This window comes from Melospiza georgiana, chromosome 2 (assembly GCF_028018845.1).
Source record: "Melospiza georgiana isolate bMelGeo1 chromosome 2, bMelGeo1.pri, whole genome shotgun sequence".
Lineage (NCBI taxonomy): Eukaryota > Metazoa > Chordata > Aves > Passeriformes > Passerellidae > Melospiza > Melospiza georgiana.
In genome coordinates, this window is record NC_080431.1 from 10,917,141 (window position 1) to 10,936,948 (window position 19,808).

The 19,808-nt window shown below is 37.3% G+C and overlaps 1 protein-coding gene across 2 annotated transcripts in view; it reads left to right on the plus strand.

Moving 5' to 3' along the window:
- Positions 1-19,808, plus strand: part of USP25 (ubiquitin specific peptidase 25) — an 88,616-nt gene that overhangs the window by 17,494 nt on the left and 51,314 nt on the right. For both annotated transcript variants that reach the window (XM_058045337.1, XM_058045336.1), the window contains exons 2-4: positions 3,727-3,804; positions 4,877-5,021; positions 13,912-14,035. In XM_058045337.1, coding sequence (XP_057901320.1) covers positions 3,727-3,804; positions 4,877-5,021; positions 13,912-14,035 — 347 coding nt within the window. The remainder of the gene's footprint in view (positions 1-3,726; positions 3,805-4,876; positions 5,022-13,911; positions 14,036-19,808) is intronic.

Here is a 19,808-nt window from a genome sequence, read left to right on the forward strand (position 1 = left end):
GGATAGCAAACAGAAGTGGGTACAGGCAAACCTGAAAGAACTGAAGTGGAAAGAATGGACCTGGTTTGTATGTCCATTTGAAAAGAGAGGCTGCTTATTAAACTGAATTAAAGTACAGTGAGTTATAATTCATAATTTTTCCAGCAAGGCTGGAAAAAATAGGGAATCAGGAAAGAGCTGCATTGAAAAGATACAATAATTTTTTTATGCTAGAATGGGTAGTTGTGATCTGAAACTTTCCTTACTGGCCTGATTTCATGAGCATACATTGGTGTAGGTATTTCAGACACTTCTAAATACTTGTCTGCTACCTTCTTCATTTCTTATCTTTGTTTTAGCGTAGGATGAGCTCTTTTGGGTATTTTTGGTTATAGCTTGTGAGTGAATTATTATTATAATTGTTTTATATATCTATGTGATTTTAGACATTTGAGGGTATAGATGGTACAGTCACTTCAACTCAAGTTAGCCTGAGCTTCTTGAGCTTTTAGGGTAAATGTAATCAGAATGAGCATTAATAGGAGTAAGGAGGGTGGCTTGCTTCATATGTACAAGTCTGTCTGTAGCATTAAATATTTCTTACCATACAGAAGAGACTTAATTGCTTAGCACTAGAAATTGATCTCTAAGCTTCATTCATGGGTAATAGTAGCATAAGTTTAGTAGCATAAGTTTTCTGTATTCCACAGTAAGCAGAGCTAAAGGAATAATTATTCAAAACAAATGAAATTCAGCCATTTTGACTTTGCAAAATGGTACAGATGCACTAAATAAAGTAATATCGGGAATTCAGTAATACAAGCTCTCTGAATGTGGTTGCAATTGTTTCATAGGTGTCTTAAGTGAAAAGAAAAGCAAAAAGAAAATTGAATCTCATCCTCTGATAGTGAATGAGGAGAGGGTTTGACAGTGCCTGCTCTGCCACTTGTAATGAAAAGAAATAGAATTACTTGTGTTAATGCAGTTTCATGGGTAATAACATGCTGTCATTATAACAGTGAAGAAGACTAATGGCAAGTTAAACATCCAGTTATACAAAAAAGGTCAGTGCATATAGTGAAGATGATGGATGCAGTTACAGCAGATCTGTGAGGATGAGGGCAGATGGTGAATTTATGGAAGAGAAGGCCACCAGTTGGAGATTTTAGCTGCCTTATGCAGTTTCACAATTGTTTCTGAAGATCTGTTAGTCTATTAGCAAGTATTAAAAGAACATGTTGATCAGGTAGAAATAATGTCGATTACAATACTCCTAGAAAAGGAATGTGTCCATTATTTATCTTCTGCATAATTTGAAGTAAGTCAATTAGAAATTAGTGGCAACTTGTACACATTTAGCTGAAGAAACAGTAATGTCTAAACCAGACAAATGCCCCAAAGCTCCATTTAAGGTGTTCAAGAGAACTGTTAATTTTCCTTTTAATTCCTGTCACTTCTAACAGTGGTGCTTATGGATTCTCCATGTTGTTCTTTTAATTACCAGTAAGAAATTCTGGAGCTGAGTACCTTAAACTCTTGGCCTTAAAAAAAGTATAGTTATATATACTTATATATGCTTATATAAAAGTATACTTAGATATGCTTATATACTTATACATTTAGATATATGTATTAGAAGAGATTTATATCATATCATCTCTTGATGAGAAAGGAGCATCTCTGGGTGAAGTTCTGATCTGTTAAATGTGGGCGTCCATGGGAAGGGGGCCTTGAAACACAGCTTTTATGCTGGAATGCTGAAATGTGGATGGAAACTACAGATGTCTAAGTTTATAAGTCACAGCTGTGCTCATAAATTAACAGCCAATATTTTGAACTGCTAAGAGATTGTTTGTTGGTAAACTGTCTCTTCTGCCTTTTCCCAGTCTCTGTGAACGATGAATATCCTCCAATCAGCCTTTCCAAGTGTTGTATATATTATGGAAGACACAGAAATCTCTTATAACTTGTTGTTGTAATAATTTACAGTGAAACTATTTTCTGTTCTGTTCACCATTGTGTTGGTGGCAAATAGAAAAAGAAGTCCACTTTACTGTCGTGCCTTTGAATTGATGCTGCCAATTTTAATGCTGTTGTAATTATTTTTCCCAAATACTCTATTTAATTTCTTTGATTCTTGCCAGGCTTAGGGGCAGGAAAGCAACTTTATAGGGGAAACAAGTCGTGGCTTTGTACAGTGCTATGAAATGCACAGAGTAAACAAATGAGGGGGTGAGGGATGGGGATAGAGTGGGAGTTTGTTTTCCTGCATCACTTCACTTTTCTTATGCCAACAGAAGGGTTTTTAAAAGGAAAAGAAAAAAGAAAGAGGCAAATTGGATTGTTAGCAGTGTCTCTTAGGATCATAAATGAAGGGAAGATTGTGTATGTAATTCATAAACATCCTGAACTATACGCCTTCTATTTCAACTTATTAGGGCATGAAGTAGTGCCTGCCAGGTTAATTTCTCACTGGGGAATTCAGCATTCATGCAGATCTTAATTTCCTCCTCTATACAAAGCAGTGATAAAGGAAGAATAAGGGTATTTGAATATTTGATTCCAGATAATTCAGCTCAAAAATAAATCTTTTAGAAGAAGCTGCAAGACAATTATAGTTGCTATTTTAAAATGAATTTGGAGAGTAGCAGGAGAATGTTTATTTGTTCCTGATAGGAAATACGCTTTTTGTCATGCGAACAAAACCCTGTACTTTACAAAAATTTTCTCTTTCATAGACGAAATTACTGTTTTGAGTTCAGGATGTTGTGGGCAAAGAATAAAAAAGAAAAACCATTTGCAAATATTTTTTCTCCAGTTCCCATCTGCCAAAGGAGCAATTGAATTTGTTGGTATGGAGCAATGGTCAATGCTCTGTTTTTTCATGATTTTAATGGTTAAGATGCTTTTAATGGTTTACAGGAGTTCAAAGATTGTTCCAGCTTAGTGCCTGCTTTTTGCTTCTGTGATGGGATAGCTGAGCATGACCAGAGTGAATCATCTGTTGGCTCTAAACTGGGGTGGGACCAGATTTTTATTTAAGTAAAACAAAACCAAGCCTCAAAATTCTTATGAAGTGAATATTTAAGAGACCCAGAACCTCTTGTTCTTTTTCTAATTCCAAGTGTTGCTTTAAACTCAGTCATGGGTGCTGACTTGTGTGATTTGGGAGAGTTGGATTCAACTGGTCTAGGAAGGCAGTTTGGACAGATTCCTTAAGTTCTGTTCCAGTATCAAGAAACTTGTTTTGTTTGGAGTTTTTATGGTATTTATCTTAAAACACCTCAGTGGTCAGCAAAGTTGCATTTCCAGGTTTTGTGTTTAGAATGATGAGGAATTGTTTATGTTAAGGAAATAATGGGGTTGAGAATAACTGGGAGTTAAAGAAGTTGGTTTTGGTGGGTGTTCAGTCAGCTATTTCCACTGGAAACCAAAGCTGTGGAGTTTTATTTGTTTAGATGGGCCAACTGTGGCTTTATATGAGCTTCTTAAACCCACGCTGCATAAGCTTACCAAGCAAACACACCAAAATGCAAAATCATTCCATTTGGGAATTAAGGACTCCCAAAAAAGTGCTCAAATTCCAGAGACGAAGACAAACTTGAGTAATGTAGGTTCTACCCTTTTGTGATGCATGAACCTCACATGGAGATGCCTTTAATGTTTGTGGAGGAGTGTACTCTGTTAAGACATTGTTTTGTGTTTTTTTGGCTCTAATCTTATTTCAATGATCTGTTTTCTTTTCAGCACCAGCAAACATTTTTAAATCAGCTGAGGGAGATCACTGGTATCAATGACATCCAGGTACTACAACAGGCACTGAAGGTAAGATAACTGACTTGTAGCTGAATGAGCCTGAATGCATCTTAACTGCCTGTGAAAGCCACAAATCCAACCCTTTCTTACTCTGTCCCTCTCTTCCTTCCTTTCTTTCACTTCCTTCCTTTTCCCTTCCCCCCTTGAATTTATTTCAGGGTGGGGGAAAGAAAGCTAATAGTGATTGCTTGTTCACTTTGCATGAAATCTTGTTCTCTTTTGGTACTGACCTGAAAATTAATTAAGTGTTCAAAAATGAAAAGACAGGACTGTTATGACTTGCCTTTAACCTTGTGTGATTTTTTTGGGGATACATTGGTGCTACTACAGATGATCAAATCCTGGGGAACCAGGTGGTGTTCTCTTGCACAGGCCTTGCTCACTGTGTAGAGTGAAGAACTGCTTGAACTTGCCAACCTTTACTAATTTGGTATTGTTTCAATGTTTTTTCAACCATTGTAATTTATTTCACAGCACCGAAGAGTTCTTTGAGGCAAGTAAAAAATGGCAGGTCTCTCTGTATTCTGTGTCTGCAAATATATAAATATTTTATTTATACAAATATATAAACATTTAAAAATGTTTTCTCTCCCTCAAGCAGAACTTTTTATGGTATATGAGGATTTAGTAATTTAAATCAAAAATATTTATCTACACAAAACCAGGTAGTTGTTGTTAGCCTAAGTCATGTGCACAACTGCTTTTCAACAGCTGGGATCTGTGGCTTTAAAAATGAAACTGTATATTTTCAGAAGAATTAGTCTGACTCCAGTGAATGTGCTGGTTTGTTGAGAGGCTGACCTACACTACAAGACAGTATTTTTTTCTTTCCTGAAATAAGTGAAAGGCCACCAAAACAATTTCTTTATAAGATGTTTTATCCTTATTTTGGTTAAAAAATAGCAAAATATGCAGAATATTTCAAGTTTGCAGACTTTGGTTTTGAGTTATTATTTTACCTGACAGTACAATGGCTATTGATTTGAAGTTGCTAATCATGTCCTTTCCTTTTAGGAAAAATTAAAGAAGGGGTGAGAGGACTCTCACTTGTTTTATTTTTTTTTTTTAAATATGCTTAAAGGACAGCAATGGTAATCTGGAGTTGGCTGTGGCTTTTCTCACTGCGAAGAATGCCAAGGTTCCCCAGCTAGAGGAGGCCACTTACTACCAAACAGCCCTTCCTGGCAATGACAGATACATCAGCGTGGGCAGCCAGGCAGACACCAGTAGGTATCTTTTCTTTTCTTTTCCTAAGTTCAGTTTAAAGGCATGGGAAATAAAACCTTGCCTGTGATCCTGTGATGTAACTATTAATCTGCAGATAATTCTTCCTTATCAATTCTTAGATTATTATGTAGTCTCTCTCTCCTTATCTCAGTGAGGTTTGTTTTTGTTTTTTTTTATTTTTTTTTTTGTTTGAACTACCTTTAGACATTACCTTTACATATATGTATGATACTGATCAAAGGGTGAGTAACTGAGCTTTACTTTTTTTTTTTACCTTTTGTTTCCTCCCCCATATTATAAGTTTTGTTTTGGGGTCATGCAGTAAATAATTTAGGGCAAAAGCTGTGTACTCCTCTGTCAAAACAAAATTGGAGAATAGTCTGTCATTGTTTGTCTTGATATGTTAAAGCTTAATATTGTTAAGAGTAGCTCCTCCCTGACAGGAGTGACTTTCCCAAAGCGAGATGTGGGAGGTTAAGTGTGAATTTTGTACTAAAAGAGTAGGTATTTGATATATAAAATTAGCATTAAATATACCCAATTTTAAACAATTTCATTTAGTTGATACAGGAGGTCCCAGAACCTGCATTTCTCTAAGTCTTGCAGGTTCTTATCCTTTGCTTTAGTATATAGTAATTTTTATGGGGAGAAAAAAATAAAAATGTTCTGGAAGTAAATATAGGAAATAACATAGAAGTAAAAGTCAAAGTAAATTTTGTAGTGGGATTGATATCTGTAAAATCTGAGTTTCTTCATGGTATAGTTACTTTACACCATTTCCAGTGCAGGTGGAGAATATTTTAATTACATACCAGTTCTATGGCCATATATCTAGTACATCTATGTACATTTTATTAAACAAGTAGGATTATGTAGTGTCTCCTGCAGTAGGTTTTTTTTTTCCTCCTTTGTTTTGCTCATGGTGGCTTCAATGTAAAGAAGTTTAGTTAGATGATTTCCTTATCAATTGTATAATTATCTTTTGTCTGTAGAACCTTGGCATGAACTTTTAAAATATTTTTATTTAATTGGAGATGAATTTATTCTCAGCATGTCCAATCTGAAAACTGCATTTAAATCCTTGGTCTTATTAGCAACCCTATATAAAATGTCCTGAGTGCCTTATAGGTAGTTGTGTTAGCCGTGCAGTAGTTGTGGTGGGTGGCTTGGGGTTTTTTGTGTATTTTTTCTTTTCACTCCTTTGGACAGAAAACACACACAACCTTCCCCATGTGTTTAATTTTCAGTGTCAGAAAATTGCCATTGAGGGAATGAAGTCTATGAAGAACAAAGTCAGCACTGTGTCATAGTTTCTAGTACTGATAACCTACTATGGCAGTGAAATAGTAAGCTGGATTCTCTTGAAGTCTGTGTTTAATTAGATTTAATAGCAATCCCATTAATAGAAGTATTTAATTTTGCTGTCACTTAGTGTGCTGTACAACCTTACTGAAGAAATTAGGTGACAAGGGATATGGATCAAATCTGCAAGAGCCCACATTACCCATGGCAGATGGTCAGATTGAGAAGGGTAGGTCATGAGTTGTACATTCCAAGGTGAATTTCAGGATTCTCTTCTCTTCTCTGGAGGATTGAAGGCAGATTCCTTACAGTTATACAGCATGACAAGTCAGTGATCAAGAAACACCAACTGCTGTGGGAAAAGCAGGTTTTGAAATTTTTTTTAACATCTTTAATGTCTGGTCAGGTCCTCACTGGCAACAAAGATGAGAGCCCTTAGCCAGTCTTTGCTGTTTTAGTTAGACTGAAAGCACTTTGAGATAAAGGCATCTTGGTGAACTTTTTATCATGTTGGAGGACTTAAAGGGCAAGAACTGAACACCTACAGCAGAACAAAAGTCAAAACCAGTGTGGCCATGGAGTGCCCCCCAAGCTCCTGTAGTGATCTGTAGTGAATGCTTCTGGAAGAAACCTTTCCTTGTAATGTGCTTGCCTGTAATTGTTTGGATTCTAGATTTAAAAAATGCAGTGCACCAAAAAGGCCAAGCCTTAGGGCCCTGTGTTAGTAAACACTGTCTTGTAAGGGGGTGTGAAAGGATACAGGATGGGAAATCCTCAGCAGATGGCTTTGACCATCACTGCTCCCTTCTGCAAAAGAACACGTGTTAGCAGTTCTCAGTGGCTATGCTGAGTTAATGACAGCATCTTGTCTCTCAAATTTGATTCCCTTTATTATCCTACATAGGTATAATTACATTAATTTATTAAAACTCACCCTTACCGTTCCTTACTGCTTAACTACCTCTGTGTGTTTGGAACTGGGGATGTTAAGACTCACCGAGCTTTGTGGTCCTGCCCAGTTAAAGCATCAAACTGGGAAGGAGAAAGTCACAGATAAATACTAGAGCTGTCTTTTCTGCCACAGAAAACCTCCAGCCATTTACAAAGGCTGTTGAATGTATTACTTGCATAAAGATGTATCAGATGTCAGCTTGACTGACTGCATTTCTTTGATGTGGTTACTTAAAGGGGTAAAATGAAAATGTTACTGTGTACCATAACAGCCAGAATTGTTCCCTGGCTCTTCCAAAAGTGACCATGCTCATAACTGGTTTGAGAGTTGCAGCCAAGATGGTAGGAGGTGTAAGGAAACCTGGTTTGTCTTATTACCAAGTGCAGATGCAAAAAAATAATAGGTTTTCATTAAACCTGCTCCATCTGTTAAACAAAGATGGACTTGCACAACCAGTGTTACTCATGATGCTTGCTTTTTTGTCTGTTCAAAATGGCATGTGCAAGCACCTGCAAATGTAGTATTTTCACATCAACAGTGATGCAAACTTAATCTGATCCTTTTGCAAAGGCTGTTTTAACATTTTGACTTTCTGTCCCTTCTTGCACTCTGTGAAGAGAAAGTGCTCAAGCATTAGGTTTTCAATGTATGGATGCACACTTTTTAGTCCAAGGTAATTTCAATGTTTCACTTGGTAGAGGAAATCCTTGGCATTGTTCTTAAAGAAAAACAAAAGAAGTTTAGTAGTACTTCCAAATATTTTCACTTTATTTCTCTAGAAAACTTTTTATTCCCATTTGAAGTAATTTTGTGTATTTTCATCTGTGGCTGCACAGCAGAACTGTTGGATTGCTAAGAATGTATCAATTTTCTTCTTATTATTGAAGGAACTTGAAGAACCCAGGATTAAAGGAAGGAACAGAGTGAAAAGATGTATTTTGGAAGTTGTGTTGTGTTCCAATGAAACAGCTGTCAAGACAAATTCTCTCCTTCCCTTCTTTTGAAAACAGTTATTTTTCATTAAAACCGAGTTATTAGTCTTTGCAATTGCACATTCCACAGCCAAAACAAAAGATTTCAAGCCCTTTTATAAGGGCATATTACAGTGTAACTATGAAATGCCACACACAGCAATTTGAGGATTGTAGACTTCATGGCTTCTGGCTTTTTATATCCTCCTGTTCGTACTTTGGGCCTTTGCATATATCTCAAAAGTCACTCAGCCCTTTCCAGTCAGGTGGAGTTTAGGCTCAATGGTACCTACATCCTTCTGAAGTGGTGTTTATAAAACATTTCTTACTGTTCCATTCTAGAGACTCTGAAAAGTTTATAGGGTAATTTCTTTTGGAGCTTCACTGCCCCTCCTTTTAGACTCCTAGTGTCTTGCCAAAATCCCTTTTGCTTCAGGTTAAGTCCTTTACTCCAGTGTGCCCCTGTGGAAATTATAGCACACTTCATTCCTTTTGTCTCAGATGATGTGTTGCATGTGAAGACAATGTATCAAAAGACTTCTCTCAGATCTAAATGAAACAGCCTAAATTCCTTTCAAGAGGTTGGATGCATTTCCTATACCTATTGTAATTTCTTTTCTTCTCATCTACACCTTCTTTAGTATGCTTTTTTCCTGAGCTGTGGCACTCAGAACTATAATGAAGACATCAGCTTAGTTCTTCAGAAAAATAGGTGAATCTCTATAAATATCCACGTAGTACTCTGACAGAAGTGTAACACTTCCTATTTTCTTCAGTGCTGTGATGATGTGAATTGCAGATTGAGCATGAGTCGGCTGTAGCTCCTGGATCCTTCTTGGCACAAGTCCTAGTCAGTCCTCATTCTCTAGCTGCTCATTTATTGTTTCTGTCAGTAGAATTTGACAGTGGCTTCTTCTGTCACCTTGCCTAACTCAGCCATCTCTATGTGTCTTCATGACATTTCCTTCTACTTCAAGGGTTATTTGTGTCATCTCCATCCAGGTTCCTGGGAGTTTTGCCAGCTTGGTATGTCAAGGTCCCCGCTTCAAATGTCAGGAGTCCTGTACCTTGAGGTCCTCTTTTCATCCTACAGATTAACTTGTTGCTTTGTGTCATGATTGCCTCTCTCCTTTCCCTTCAGTGTGGGAGCCTTCAGTTTAAGGTGTTATAATTGCAGGGTGTTGTAAATACAGCTGAGATGAGGAAGCTGTGGGATAGTGGTGGCCAATATTTACAAGCTCTTGCACCAGTACAGTGGTTTGAGTTGGCTGAATTGCTGCAGGGGTGCTGGGGGCTCTCCCCACATCCAGTTTTAACCAAAATTGGCATATTCAGCTGCATAAATTCCTTTAAATCTTCACCTTAGGAGCCTGAGACCACTATGAATTTAACTTCACAGAATAGGTGGCAGTATGTAGGATCTTGCTTAACTCTGCTTGTAATAAATAAACCAGATGTAGTCTCAACTCCATTTAAGAAACTTCTGTATTGTTTATGTGTTGAAATTGGAATATTGCTGCTGAATTTTCATTCTTGGCACTGCTCTGTTGAACCCATCAAGGCTGCCCCTTCATTTTCCTCCCTGTTCCAGCTGTTGCATCACTGTGGATGTTTATTGCTTATCCCTGAGTTCAATTGCTACTTCTGATCTGTCTCTCATGCTGAGTTTCCCAGCCTACTTAAGTTTGAAGTTCCTACTCTCTGCCTCCTCCTCATATAAGTACTAAGTCAACAACACAATAATTATTTTAATGACCTGGGCAATAACCAAGTAAGAACCCTTTATTTAAATGATGATAGAAATTTCCTAAGTAAAGAGATAATTTTTCTTTTTAAAGGAAGATCTATGGGGATAGATATATTGTGTGCATTTATTATACATGCAGTAGTATTTGCCCAAATTTTAATATACAACCTAAAATTGTTTTGTAGAATTACAAACAATGTCAAACCCTCTGAATCTTATCTATCAGGACGACACATTATTATATAATAATAATGTTGTAAACCAAGAAAACAGATCTTAGTAAAACAGATGATTGATTATGAATGTTAGTTTTCTTTGAATAAACACACATTGCAGTAAGCCAGACTGTTGATGAGAAGTTTCTTCACTTGTGGAGAATTTTCTCATAAGCAAACTTTATTTCCTAGTCATGGCCTGGTTAAGAATATTTGCATTTTCTAAGGCTATTTGACATTAAAGTAATAAGTACCTTTACAAGGATGAGCCAGTGAGAACTGAAGTGTTCTGTGAGCTAAATGAGAGGAGTATTACAAAGCTGGCATGTGTAAGTTAAAGTCACTAAATCTGGACAAGAGGCATTAGTCCCACACCTTTATGAAATGCATCCTTCATCCTATCACGGAAAAAAAGTTGTGTGTCTTATAAAATCTTAGAGTAACAGTCATATCTTTTGTTTTTCTTCAAACTCATACTTAAGCCAGTAATCTTTGGTCAGATAGGAAACTTCAGCAGCTCAGTTTCATGAATGAGTTCTAGTACTCATAGCTGCAACATTAACATCCCCATGCAGGAATTTCTAAAACATGAAGATATTTTAAAATAAAAATGAGAAAAAAGGAAAACTATATTAATTTCATGTATTATATGTAATTTGTATAATGTATAACCATCTGAAAGAAATGCAAAATGTGGAGACAAGGTAATATATATATATATTTTTGTTCTGTTTTTAGAACAAAGAGTTTAGTCTCAGACTTACCCTTCTTTCGTAACTTCTGTTGAAGTCTTCTTTAATATCTTGTCATTTAGGATTCAAGTTGTATGTGAGGTGTTGCAGCTTAATGAGTTACTGTGTGAGCTGTAAAGACATTAGCTTAAATGTCAAAACCATTTTTGTTACATTTGCTCTGAACTAAAAGCTTTCATGAAATAGGTTACCATGGATGAACTGATATTAATAAATGTAATTTGTGACATAAATTATGCTGGATAAGCCCTCTGTGACTTGGACTGATTGCACCACTCACATGTAGTGGTAATATCTATGAGTGAGTCTTCACTCTGTTGTCTTTTTTCATGCAATGTATGGCTAGAACATTTCTAAAGAGAATCCTGTAGTGTCTGCTCCAAAACCCTTGCATGTCAAAACAAACTGTTTTGGCTCATCTGCTTATGGGAAGCAAATGGAAGTAAAAGATTTGGGGTTTTAATGTTAAAATTATGTAACTTCTGGTAATATGAAAGGTAATAAACTTCTAAAGACTTAAGGTGCTGACGTAGATTAATAAAAATTAGAGAGCTAAGGAGTTGCAAAGAAGTTGAATATTTTAATGGAAGCGAGAGTTAGAGTTGATCCAGATAGATTTTTGTATAGTGGGGGAGTTTTTGTTAAATACTTCATTTTCATCTACATCAATTTCTTTTCTAGAAAATCGCTCCCATATAGAGAAACTGACTTCTTAATTTAACTTTTTTATTGTCATGTGAAAATGTCATCACTCTTACCTGACTAGAGACTTGCTCAAGAAACATTCCTCTCTGTGAGGAAGTGAAATCCCATCCTTGTCCATCAGCATGTGTGGCAGCTGGGTTGTGACCACTATTCCTGCTTTGAGAAATACAGCTTGGTTCCAGGGAAGCTGTGTGTGGCTCCTTGTAAATGTGCAGAAAATACAACACAAGCACCACATTTCAGAACAGGATAGGCAGTGTGTGTGTGATGAGGAGATCCTCTCATTTGTCAACTTTTCTGGTCTCCTCCTGCTGTCAGGCTGTAGGACAGAGCTGGGTTTGCATGTGAGCCAGGCTGAGGTGGTATTTTTGCCCAAATTATGTTATTCTCAGCATGGCAGCATATTTATCAAAACTTCTCTGGGAGAGACTTCTGCTGGTGGTGGTTGTAATTGCTTTAGTACTTCTGAAGGAGAATTTCAGGCATCTAAGTTGAAGTACCCTTCTGTTACACTGGAAGATCTGAGCTGAGTGTAGAAAGCCCAAGAATAAAAATAGAAAGTGCTGCTTTTATACCAATAGTGGTTTTCCATACTTCTAGGTCAGGACAGATTGCCCAGTACACTCTGCAGGTAAGAGTGCTCCCTTTAAAGGCCCACTAAATAAAATAGAAGATCAACCATTATTTGGAGAAAACAGAACTGAGTTTAAAACTAGGTTTTGAAGATGCTAGTGTTAACAGGAAAGTTTCTTTACAACTTCTTTCTGGTTTCAGCTTTTTGCATGGACAGGTCATCCCATTTTCTGTTCGTGTGTGACTATGGCAATAATTTTTGTATACTAAGTTTAGTGTTTTGTTCTGATCCAATGAGAAGCATCCCATAAAAGAAAGCCCAGGGGAATAGGGGAAGCTACAGTCTCTACAGTGGGTGGCCCACACAGGAGCGAAGTCAGAATGTAGACAGACAAGCTCTTTGGAGTAATTGGGTTTGCCTGTGGAAGGAGAAATATGCTGACAAGCCTTTTGTCTCTCTTTGTGAGCAATTGCCACTTTCAAATCTGCATCTTTCTCCCTGAGCCTTTCAACTTCCAATGGCCAAACCCCAGGCTGGAGACAGGTCCCTTTCATAGCTCTTTGGGTAAAGTTTGCCTTGGAAGAGGGAGGCTCAAACCAGTCAGTGCTCCATGTGCATGTGCAAATCTGATATTGCACACCAGTGTCTCTTTTACACTATTTCTTTATTTCTGTCTGACTTGGAAAATGAGACTTCTGACCCTTGAAATGGTGATAACCAGTGACCTTGGTTGTTTAGAAGGTCTTGTGCAGCTGATGGACATTCCTGTAGGCCCTATCTGCTCTAAAAGCTCGGCTGTGCCTGATGGGGACATGATTTGTGTTGTGGTGTGTAGTAGGATCCCACCTGAATTAGGAGCAGGGGTGTTGTTGTTGCCCTCAGGAAATAAGGAAGTGTATGGGGAATGTCAGTCTTTGATTCTTTGTAGAAGTGCTGGTGAAGAAGGCAGAAGTAGAGCTGTTTTCAGTCAGTAGTCCATCCAGAATTCCCCATTTATCCAAGTATGGATGCTCATTTTCTCTCCAGTATTTGTTTTTTTCATGCTGAGATGCGATACTTTCAGTAGATGAAATCGAATTTAAATATGTTCAGAAAAGGAATGCACAAACAGGATAGAAAATAATTAGGTTGAGTAAGGAACCGTTCCACTTGTTATGAAACTGTGTGAAAGTACTTGGCTTACCAGGGTACAAAATACTTGTAGAATTTGGGGCTGAGTTGGGAAAACACTGTTACATGTTCCTTCATGAGGAGGAAAAATCAACTATGCTCAATTAAGGTATCCTTTTAAAGTAAGGTCCTCTTCATCATGTGTTCCTTGCAGCAATTGATCTCAGTAGCTGAAATAATGCATTTAAGTGTATTGCTTTAAGAGGGCTTTCAGAAAACATGTATTCCTACATTTGTCCCTTAGCTTTGTGAAAGTTAAGAACATTAGGAGCAAGGAGAACCACAGCCCATCATGTCAAGAGTGAGCTGCTGAGGTTTTTGTCTGCCTTGGAGGCAGAAGGGAGTTGTTATGGCAGGGTTAGTGGTCACAAGAGTGTAGGGTGCAGGAGGGATGGACTGGAATGGTGCTCAGCAATCCATGTGGGCTCTCTCCTCTACAGTAAGACTTACCTTTCATTCTGTTTCACTTTTAATTTTGAGAAAGATAGTTTTGCTTTTCAGATGTGATTGATCTCACTGGAGATGATAAAGATGATCTTCAGAGGGCAATTGCCTTGAGTTTGGAGGAATCAAACAGGGCATTCAGGGAGACTGGAATAACAGATGAGGAACAAGCCATTAGCAGGTAAACAACCAACTTATATAAAGCAGAAATTAAATTAAAGAGTTGGAGATTGGCCTGTATTGCTTTTTTAAACTTTTAACAAATAATAACTTGTTTACTTTTACTTGTGCTACTGATATGCCTGGCTTCAGGATGCTGCTTTAATGTATTGTATGTTCTACAGTGGAAAATAGTGTATTATGTGTGGACTAGGATTTAATAAAATGTTTCATATTTTTGTATTTCTTTAAATATGGAGGAAGTGGATGGAGATAGAGAATGTGTGGTCATATTTAAATAGGAACTAAACCCAGAAGTTTCTCTTGTGTAACAGGTAAAAAGCAACAAAACCAAAATATAAATTAAGAAGCTAATAAATACTTTGTCCTGTTTTTTGCAATTTTCATTTTACAATAACATTTTCTTCCCTCTTTGCTAAGGATGAGATTGAGGGAGTGGGTATTAATATTGTGACTCGAGGACACTAAGAGCAGATGAAGAATGTTATTAACCTATTTAACAAGTAAGATTTATAGGCTTTGAGTGAAATTCTGGATTTCAAGTTTTATAAACATAACTCAGTTTGGGTGTGATAAGAGACTTTCAGTTAACTTTTGGTCAGATTTTATGATAACTTTTTGTACAGTGTATGTTTTTTGGTAATGTTGATACAATTATGAAATATTTGGGAGTTGAACTAAGCCTGGGTGTAGGGTTGTGTGGGAGGGATGTTGTTTCTCTTTGTCCATCTGTCACTGGCCTTGGGAGGAATGTTGAGTTTTTCATTTGTGGCTGGCCTTGTTCTAAGGGAAACAGGCAATGATTTGATCCTTGATAGGAGGCAAAGTACTACCTCCTCGTAAAAGACCAATTTTATAAAAGAATAATTTAGATGGGGGAGATTAACCATGATATTTTTTTTCCTCAGTTCACTGTGTTTGATAGGCTAAATGACTTATTAGAAAATTCCATTTCTGAGAATATGGATATTTTATTACTTTATTTGTATTACTTTATCAACAGTAGTTTTCTTTTCCCTTTTGAAAAACAAATATGCTAATTGTGAGGATAAATGTATTCCTCTACCTCTCCATTTGTGATAAAAGATATCTTGTTATATGAATTTAAGATAGCATATTTTAGGAGGGAAGGGTGGGATGAAAGGGGTTTATATGCTCATTAACAACTGGAAGAAGGATTTAAGGGGTTGTTTTTTTCTAAAACCTCAGTATGTGCATGTATGCAAGGGGATGATGGAAGTTCTGTCCAGTTTTTTTCAGAAGGTCAGCTCTTGCATGTTCCTTTTTGAAGGGCAGAATTGCTGTAATTACAGAGTTGTGATTTAAGCAGGCACTCAGAGAGATGGACCTATTTCTGGAGATGGAAAATTTTCTCCCTCTTTTTCTTTACCCAAGCCTTGACTGCTTCTGCTGTGCTCAATTCTTTGTAGCCTTGAAGATTTAGGATTTTTGCTGTAGACTTTGTTTTTTACTTTTGAAACTAAATTCCTCCTCCCTCACCATTTGGTCCTACCTTAGCCCATACTATTATTAGTATTTTAAATACTTAGTATTGAAGTATTATAAATACTTTTAACTTAAATTACAGTGTATATCTTTCTGGCTGCAGAAAATAACAAAGGATGACCTTTTTCTGTGTGTACAAAGGCATCTAGACAATCTGGTTATTTGCTGAGAAAAAGTTGGTCCTATGAAATAGAGACTCACATCTAATTGCAAAATTGCACAGAGTAACATGTGCAATGTCAAATGAAGGGCTTGTTGCAGGTCATATCCTCCTTGGTGCACTGCACCACATTTTCTATGCTTGCTGGAGGGTTCTTTGGATCATTTATTGCACAAATTCATTTCACAAAGCCATGCAAAAATATTCACTGGAGGATCCATAGTATTTCATGACACAAGGAAGGGAATGGGACTTTGCTTGTGAATGGAGGCAGAGAAGAATGAGGATCTTGAAGGTTTTGGCAGCATTGAGACATTAGATCAACTCAGTAATTTAGCAAGAAGCACCCTAAGCTGATGACAGATTATGTCAGTGTAGAACAAATATAGGAAATTCAGAGTTCTTGAATTCTTAATCCAAACTGTTCAATCATTTTCCTTAAGGGCAGAATTTAGACTGGTTTTATTACAAAAAGACAAAAGAAAAAAAACACCCCACTTTGTAGTTAACACCCCAGAGAAGAATGTTGGCATTCCTACAGAAAGTGCATGAGCTGTGGCAGAACTTCACAAAACAAAAAATAGAACACTGTGGTTGTAAACAAGTAAAGCTACAGCCATTTACTTTTGATTTTCTAGATAAAACAAGAAGCAAAAATCAAATAGGAGGTCAATAATAAGCAAATTTAAACAGTGAAATTGTTTCATTTAAAAAAATGTAGGCCATGTGCATATTTAAATAGTTTTTGCTATGGTGGATATTTTTTTCAGAGGTATTCATGGTGGTTTGGAACCTAATTTGTGCAGATTTTGTTAGGGTTTCCAAGGGAGAATTAATGGAATTTCTTGACTTGTGTAATTAATGCTGTAATGCATGTAGAATTTGTCTTCCTGAATGTAATTGCTTTAAACCTAGTGAGGACAGATGTGATTACTGTGTAGGTGTTGAGAGAGTGCATCTGAAGTGTCCGAGCTGAACATCTTGTACATGGCACGTTTCAATTCTTTTCCTGTTTCCTCTTTAAATCTCCTAGAGAAATGTGCTTGATCAGTGTATTTCCTGTTGTGAAGAAGTTTCTCCTCTTTGTATTACTTTTTGTGGATTGAAGTCTGAAGCTGGTGGAAGAGGGCTTCACTAGGGAAGCCAGTGAGACATTGCTGGAAGGAGAAGTCAGCTGTGGCTGTGGTACTGCCCCAATAAAATTCAGTCTGACTGTCAGTGCATAAGGGATGTGCACAGCCCCTGGGCTTTTTTTAAATCAGGGTCATTGAAACTGCTTGTGACTCTGCACTGTGGTTAGGCATTGTGTGTGTAGATCCAAGGTGGAGTTGCAGAATGTTGTAGAGTCAGGGATATATTCCTGGATGTCCAGCTGTAAGACAGTCCCAGTACAAATACCCAGTACAAATACCAGTACAAATTCCTATGCTCTTTTAGCTGAGTAAGCTGCCAGAGTGGGCTTTTCTGCAGCATGCTGAGTGGGCTTGCTTAGAGTGTGGTTTGACAGAATCTTTGTGCCCTGGACTTGCCTTGCTGCGGGGTTTTTGCTTTGTCTGGTGTACCCCCTGCAGTTCTGCAAAGGTGCTTGGCTGTGCCCATCTTGTCACAGAGAAATAAAACACTGCTTTCAACTGTCATGCCAAGCCTGGCATTAATTAACCCTTGCTACAGCATTTCCCTCCAAACAGGATTCCAGCCCTTGGAGGTGTGGAAGCTGTAGGTCCTGTGAGTTTGGGGGGTTGTCAAACTCTGCACTCAGCTAGCTGATGGCTCTGTGCTGAGACTGTGCTGTTGGCCCCAAGAGTCACCAGGTGGGGTTTCAGCTCTGTCATCAAAATTGCTAAATCCTTGTCATAACTCTCTGGAAGGATGCTTGTTTTGTCAAGCAGTGTAAGATTCTTGATCTAGGTGATGTCCCAAATTTGTGACACTATGAATGTAAGACAGTGAGCATTTTATATGAGATATCCTCACTGTGCTAGTAAATACATTTATTTATGTAGCATTCTAGCTGATCATTATCTTCCTGTTTGCTGTGCTTATTGCACTTTATTTCACTTTTCATTTTTGATTTAACTGCATCACAGCTATCATTATGTTGGAAAATTAATTCAGCAGATAAAATGTGCAGTTATTGCATGTGCTCTCTGAGGAAAGATAATGTTATAGGTAGATTAAAGAATAATAGAAAAATACCATGATGCCTTCAGAAACAAATACTTTATTAACACATGGAAACACGTTTTAGGTCGAGCTAGAGGGGAGTAAATCCCTTACCTGCTAAAGAAACACAAACTCAAAATACAAAGAAATTTTAGTAGGTAATTAAGCTGATGAAAGGTAATGCTCACAGGATCAGGGAACTCTTTCAGTTTGAGAGTATTTATTTTTCTGAACTTGAATCTTAAAATACCTTGAAATATTCTTGAACTTCTGGAGAGAACAAAAAAAGAGGAGTTTGGGTTTTTTACCTGAAACACAAGTGGTGTGAAGTAGGTATTGTAATCCTGTTACAACATCATTTAAATTTATTCCAGTCTGTCAATCTTCCTGTCAGCTTTAAAGGTCCCTTCAATTTAGTTTAAACAAGATTTTTAGCAATTCTACTTTCATGACAAGTTATTTGAACTATGTGTGGCATTTTTTTAATGTCATGTTGACCAGCTTTTGCTCTCAAACCAGAGATACATAGGTCATCCAATAATTTTGAAAGACTGTATTAGTGAAAAGGGAAATGAAATTGACCGTTTCTTTATATTTTTGGGGTTTTTAAGTAAAAAAAAATATCAGAGAACACACTTAAAACAATCAGGGTCAGGTTCCATCTCTATGCAATGTTTGAAGAGATGTCAGAACAGAAACTCTTAGTGGATTATATGCCTGTCCTTTCAATGCTGTTTACAGGGTGCTGTAAAAAATAAATTGATTAATCCTTAGGAAATTACTAGATTTAGGTTCTTTCTGAGACAGATACAAAAGTGGTATTTGTGTCAAATGGTCTCTCAGATTTAGAATGCCTCTCCTTTACGGTATTTTTTTCTGACATAAGTATCAATGACAAATTAGTATGTTCCCCAGAACAGTTATCTTCAGTAAATTCATATTTCATAGTTCTTGGTAAGATAGCTTTTCTTTCTTTGATAGGAACATAGCTTGAAATAAAGATGTAGGTAGGAAATGGAGAGATTATGAGGAGGGGGGTTGTCTGTTTCTATGTTTTTTCTAAGATGTTCAAACTTTATCCTTTAGGAGCTCCCTTTACAGGCCAACCTAAATCTGCCTTTTTTTGGCGCTTAGTGACTTGAGAACTGAGAGGGGTCAACTCTTTATGCTGCTCAGACTGCTTAATGCTTGTGATGCAGCCTGTGAAATCCTGTGCTTGGTGTTGGACAGGAGCTCAGCCTTTTGTCTGAGGGTTGGACTGGATGGTTGGAAACAGTGACTGTTGTGGCAGTAGTGTCCAAGCCAGACTCTTGGCTTAAGAGCTAGAGCCACTGTTACAGGACCTCAGGGCATCCATCTCCATCTTTCTCTTTAGAATACACCTACCACAAATTACTTTTAAGGTGTATTTTGTCACCAGGCTAAGCCACCTGTTGATACAGAAATAATGTATCAGATGAGGCTAGAGTTGGAGATCTTCACAGCCATCAGATCCTATTGTCATGTGAAATATGGATAATCAGCATAAATCACACAGGAACAGTTTCCAGCAAAGAAAGTGGTCATTGAAGCATACAATTAAAATGTTGGGTGACATTTGAAAAATTGCAGGGAGAAGACTTTCCATGGCTCATAAAGTAATTACTTGCCATGTAAAGTGATTAACACAGTTGTATAAGCTGCAAAAAGGAAAAACTAAGAAAACTGCCTTCGTTTTTGAAAGCTGCCTTGCTAGGTTTGGCTTCCTGTCAGTAAACAAAAGATTGGTGACTTTGTGCTTCACATAGCAATAAAAGCATTTGAGGATGAAAGCATCATACTATTAGTGCTGCCTAAAATTTGTCCATCCTGTTTGAACCTGGTTCTTAAATAATTGATGACTTGTAGACATGGCTCTTTTATCTAGAGCTCTCACAGGAGATTCATGCACTTACCGATAGGATTT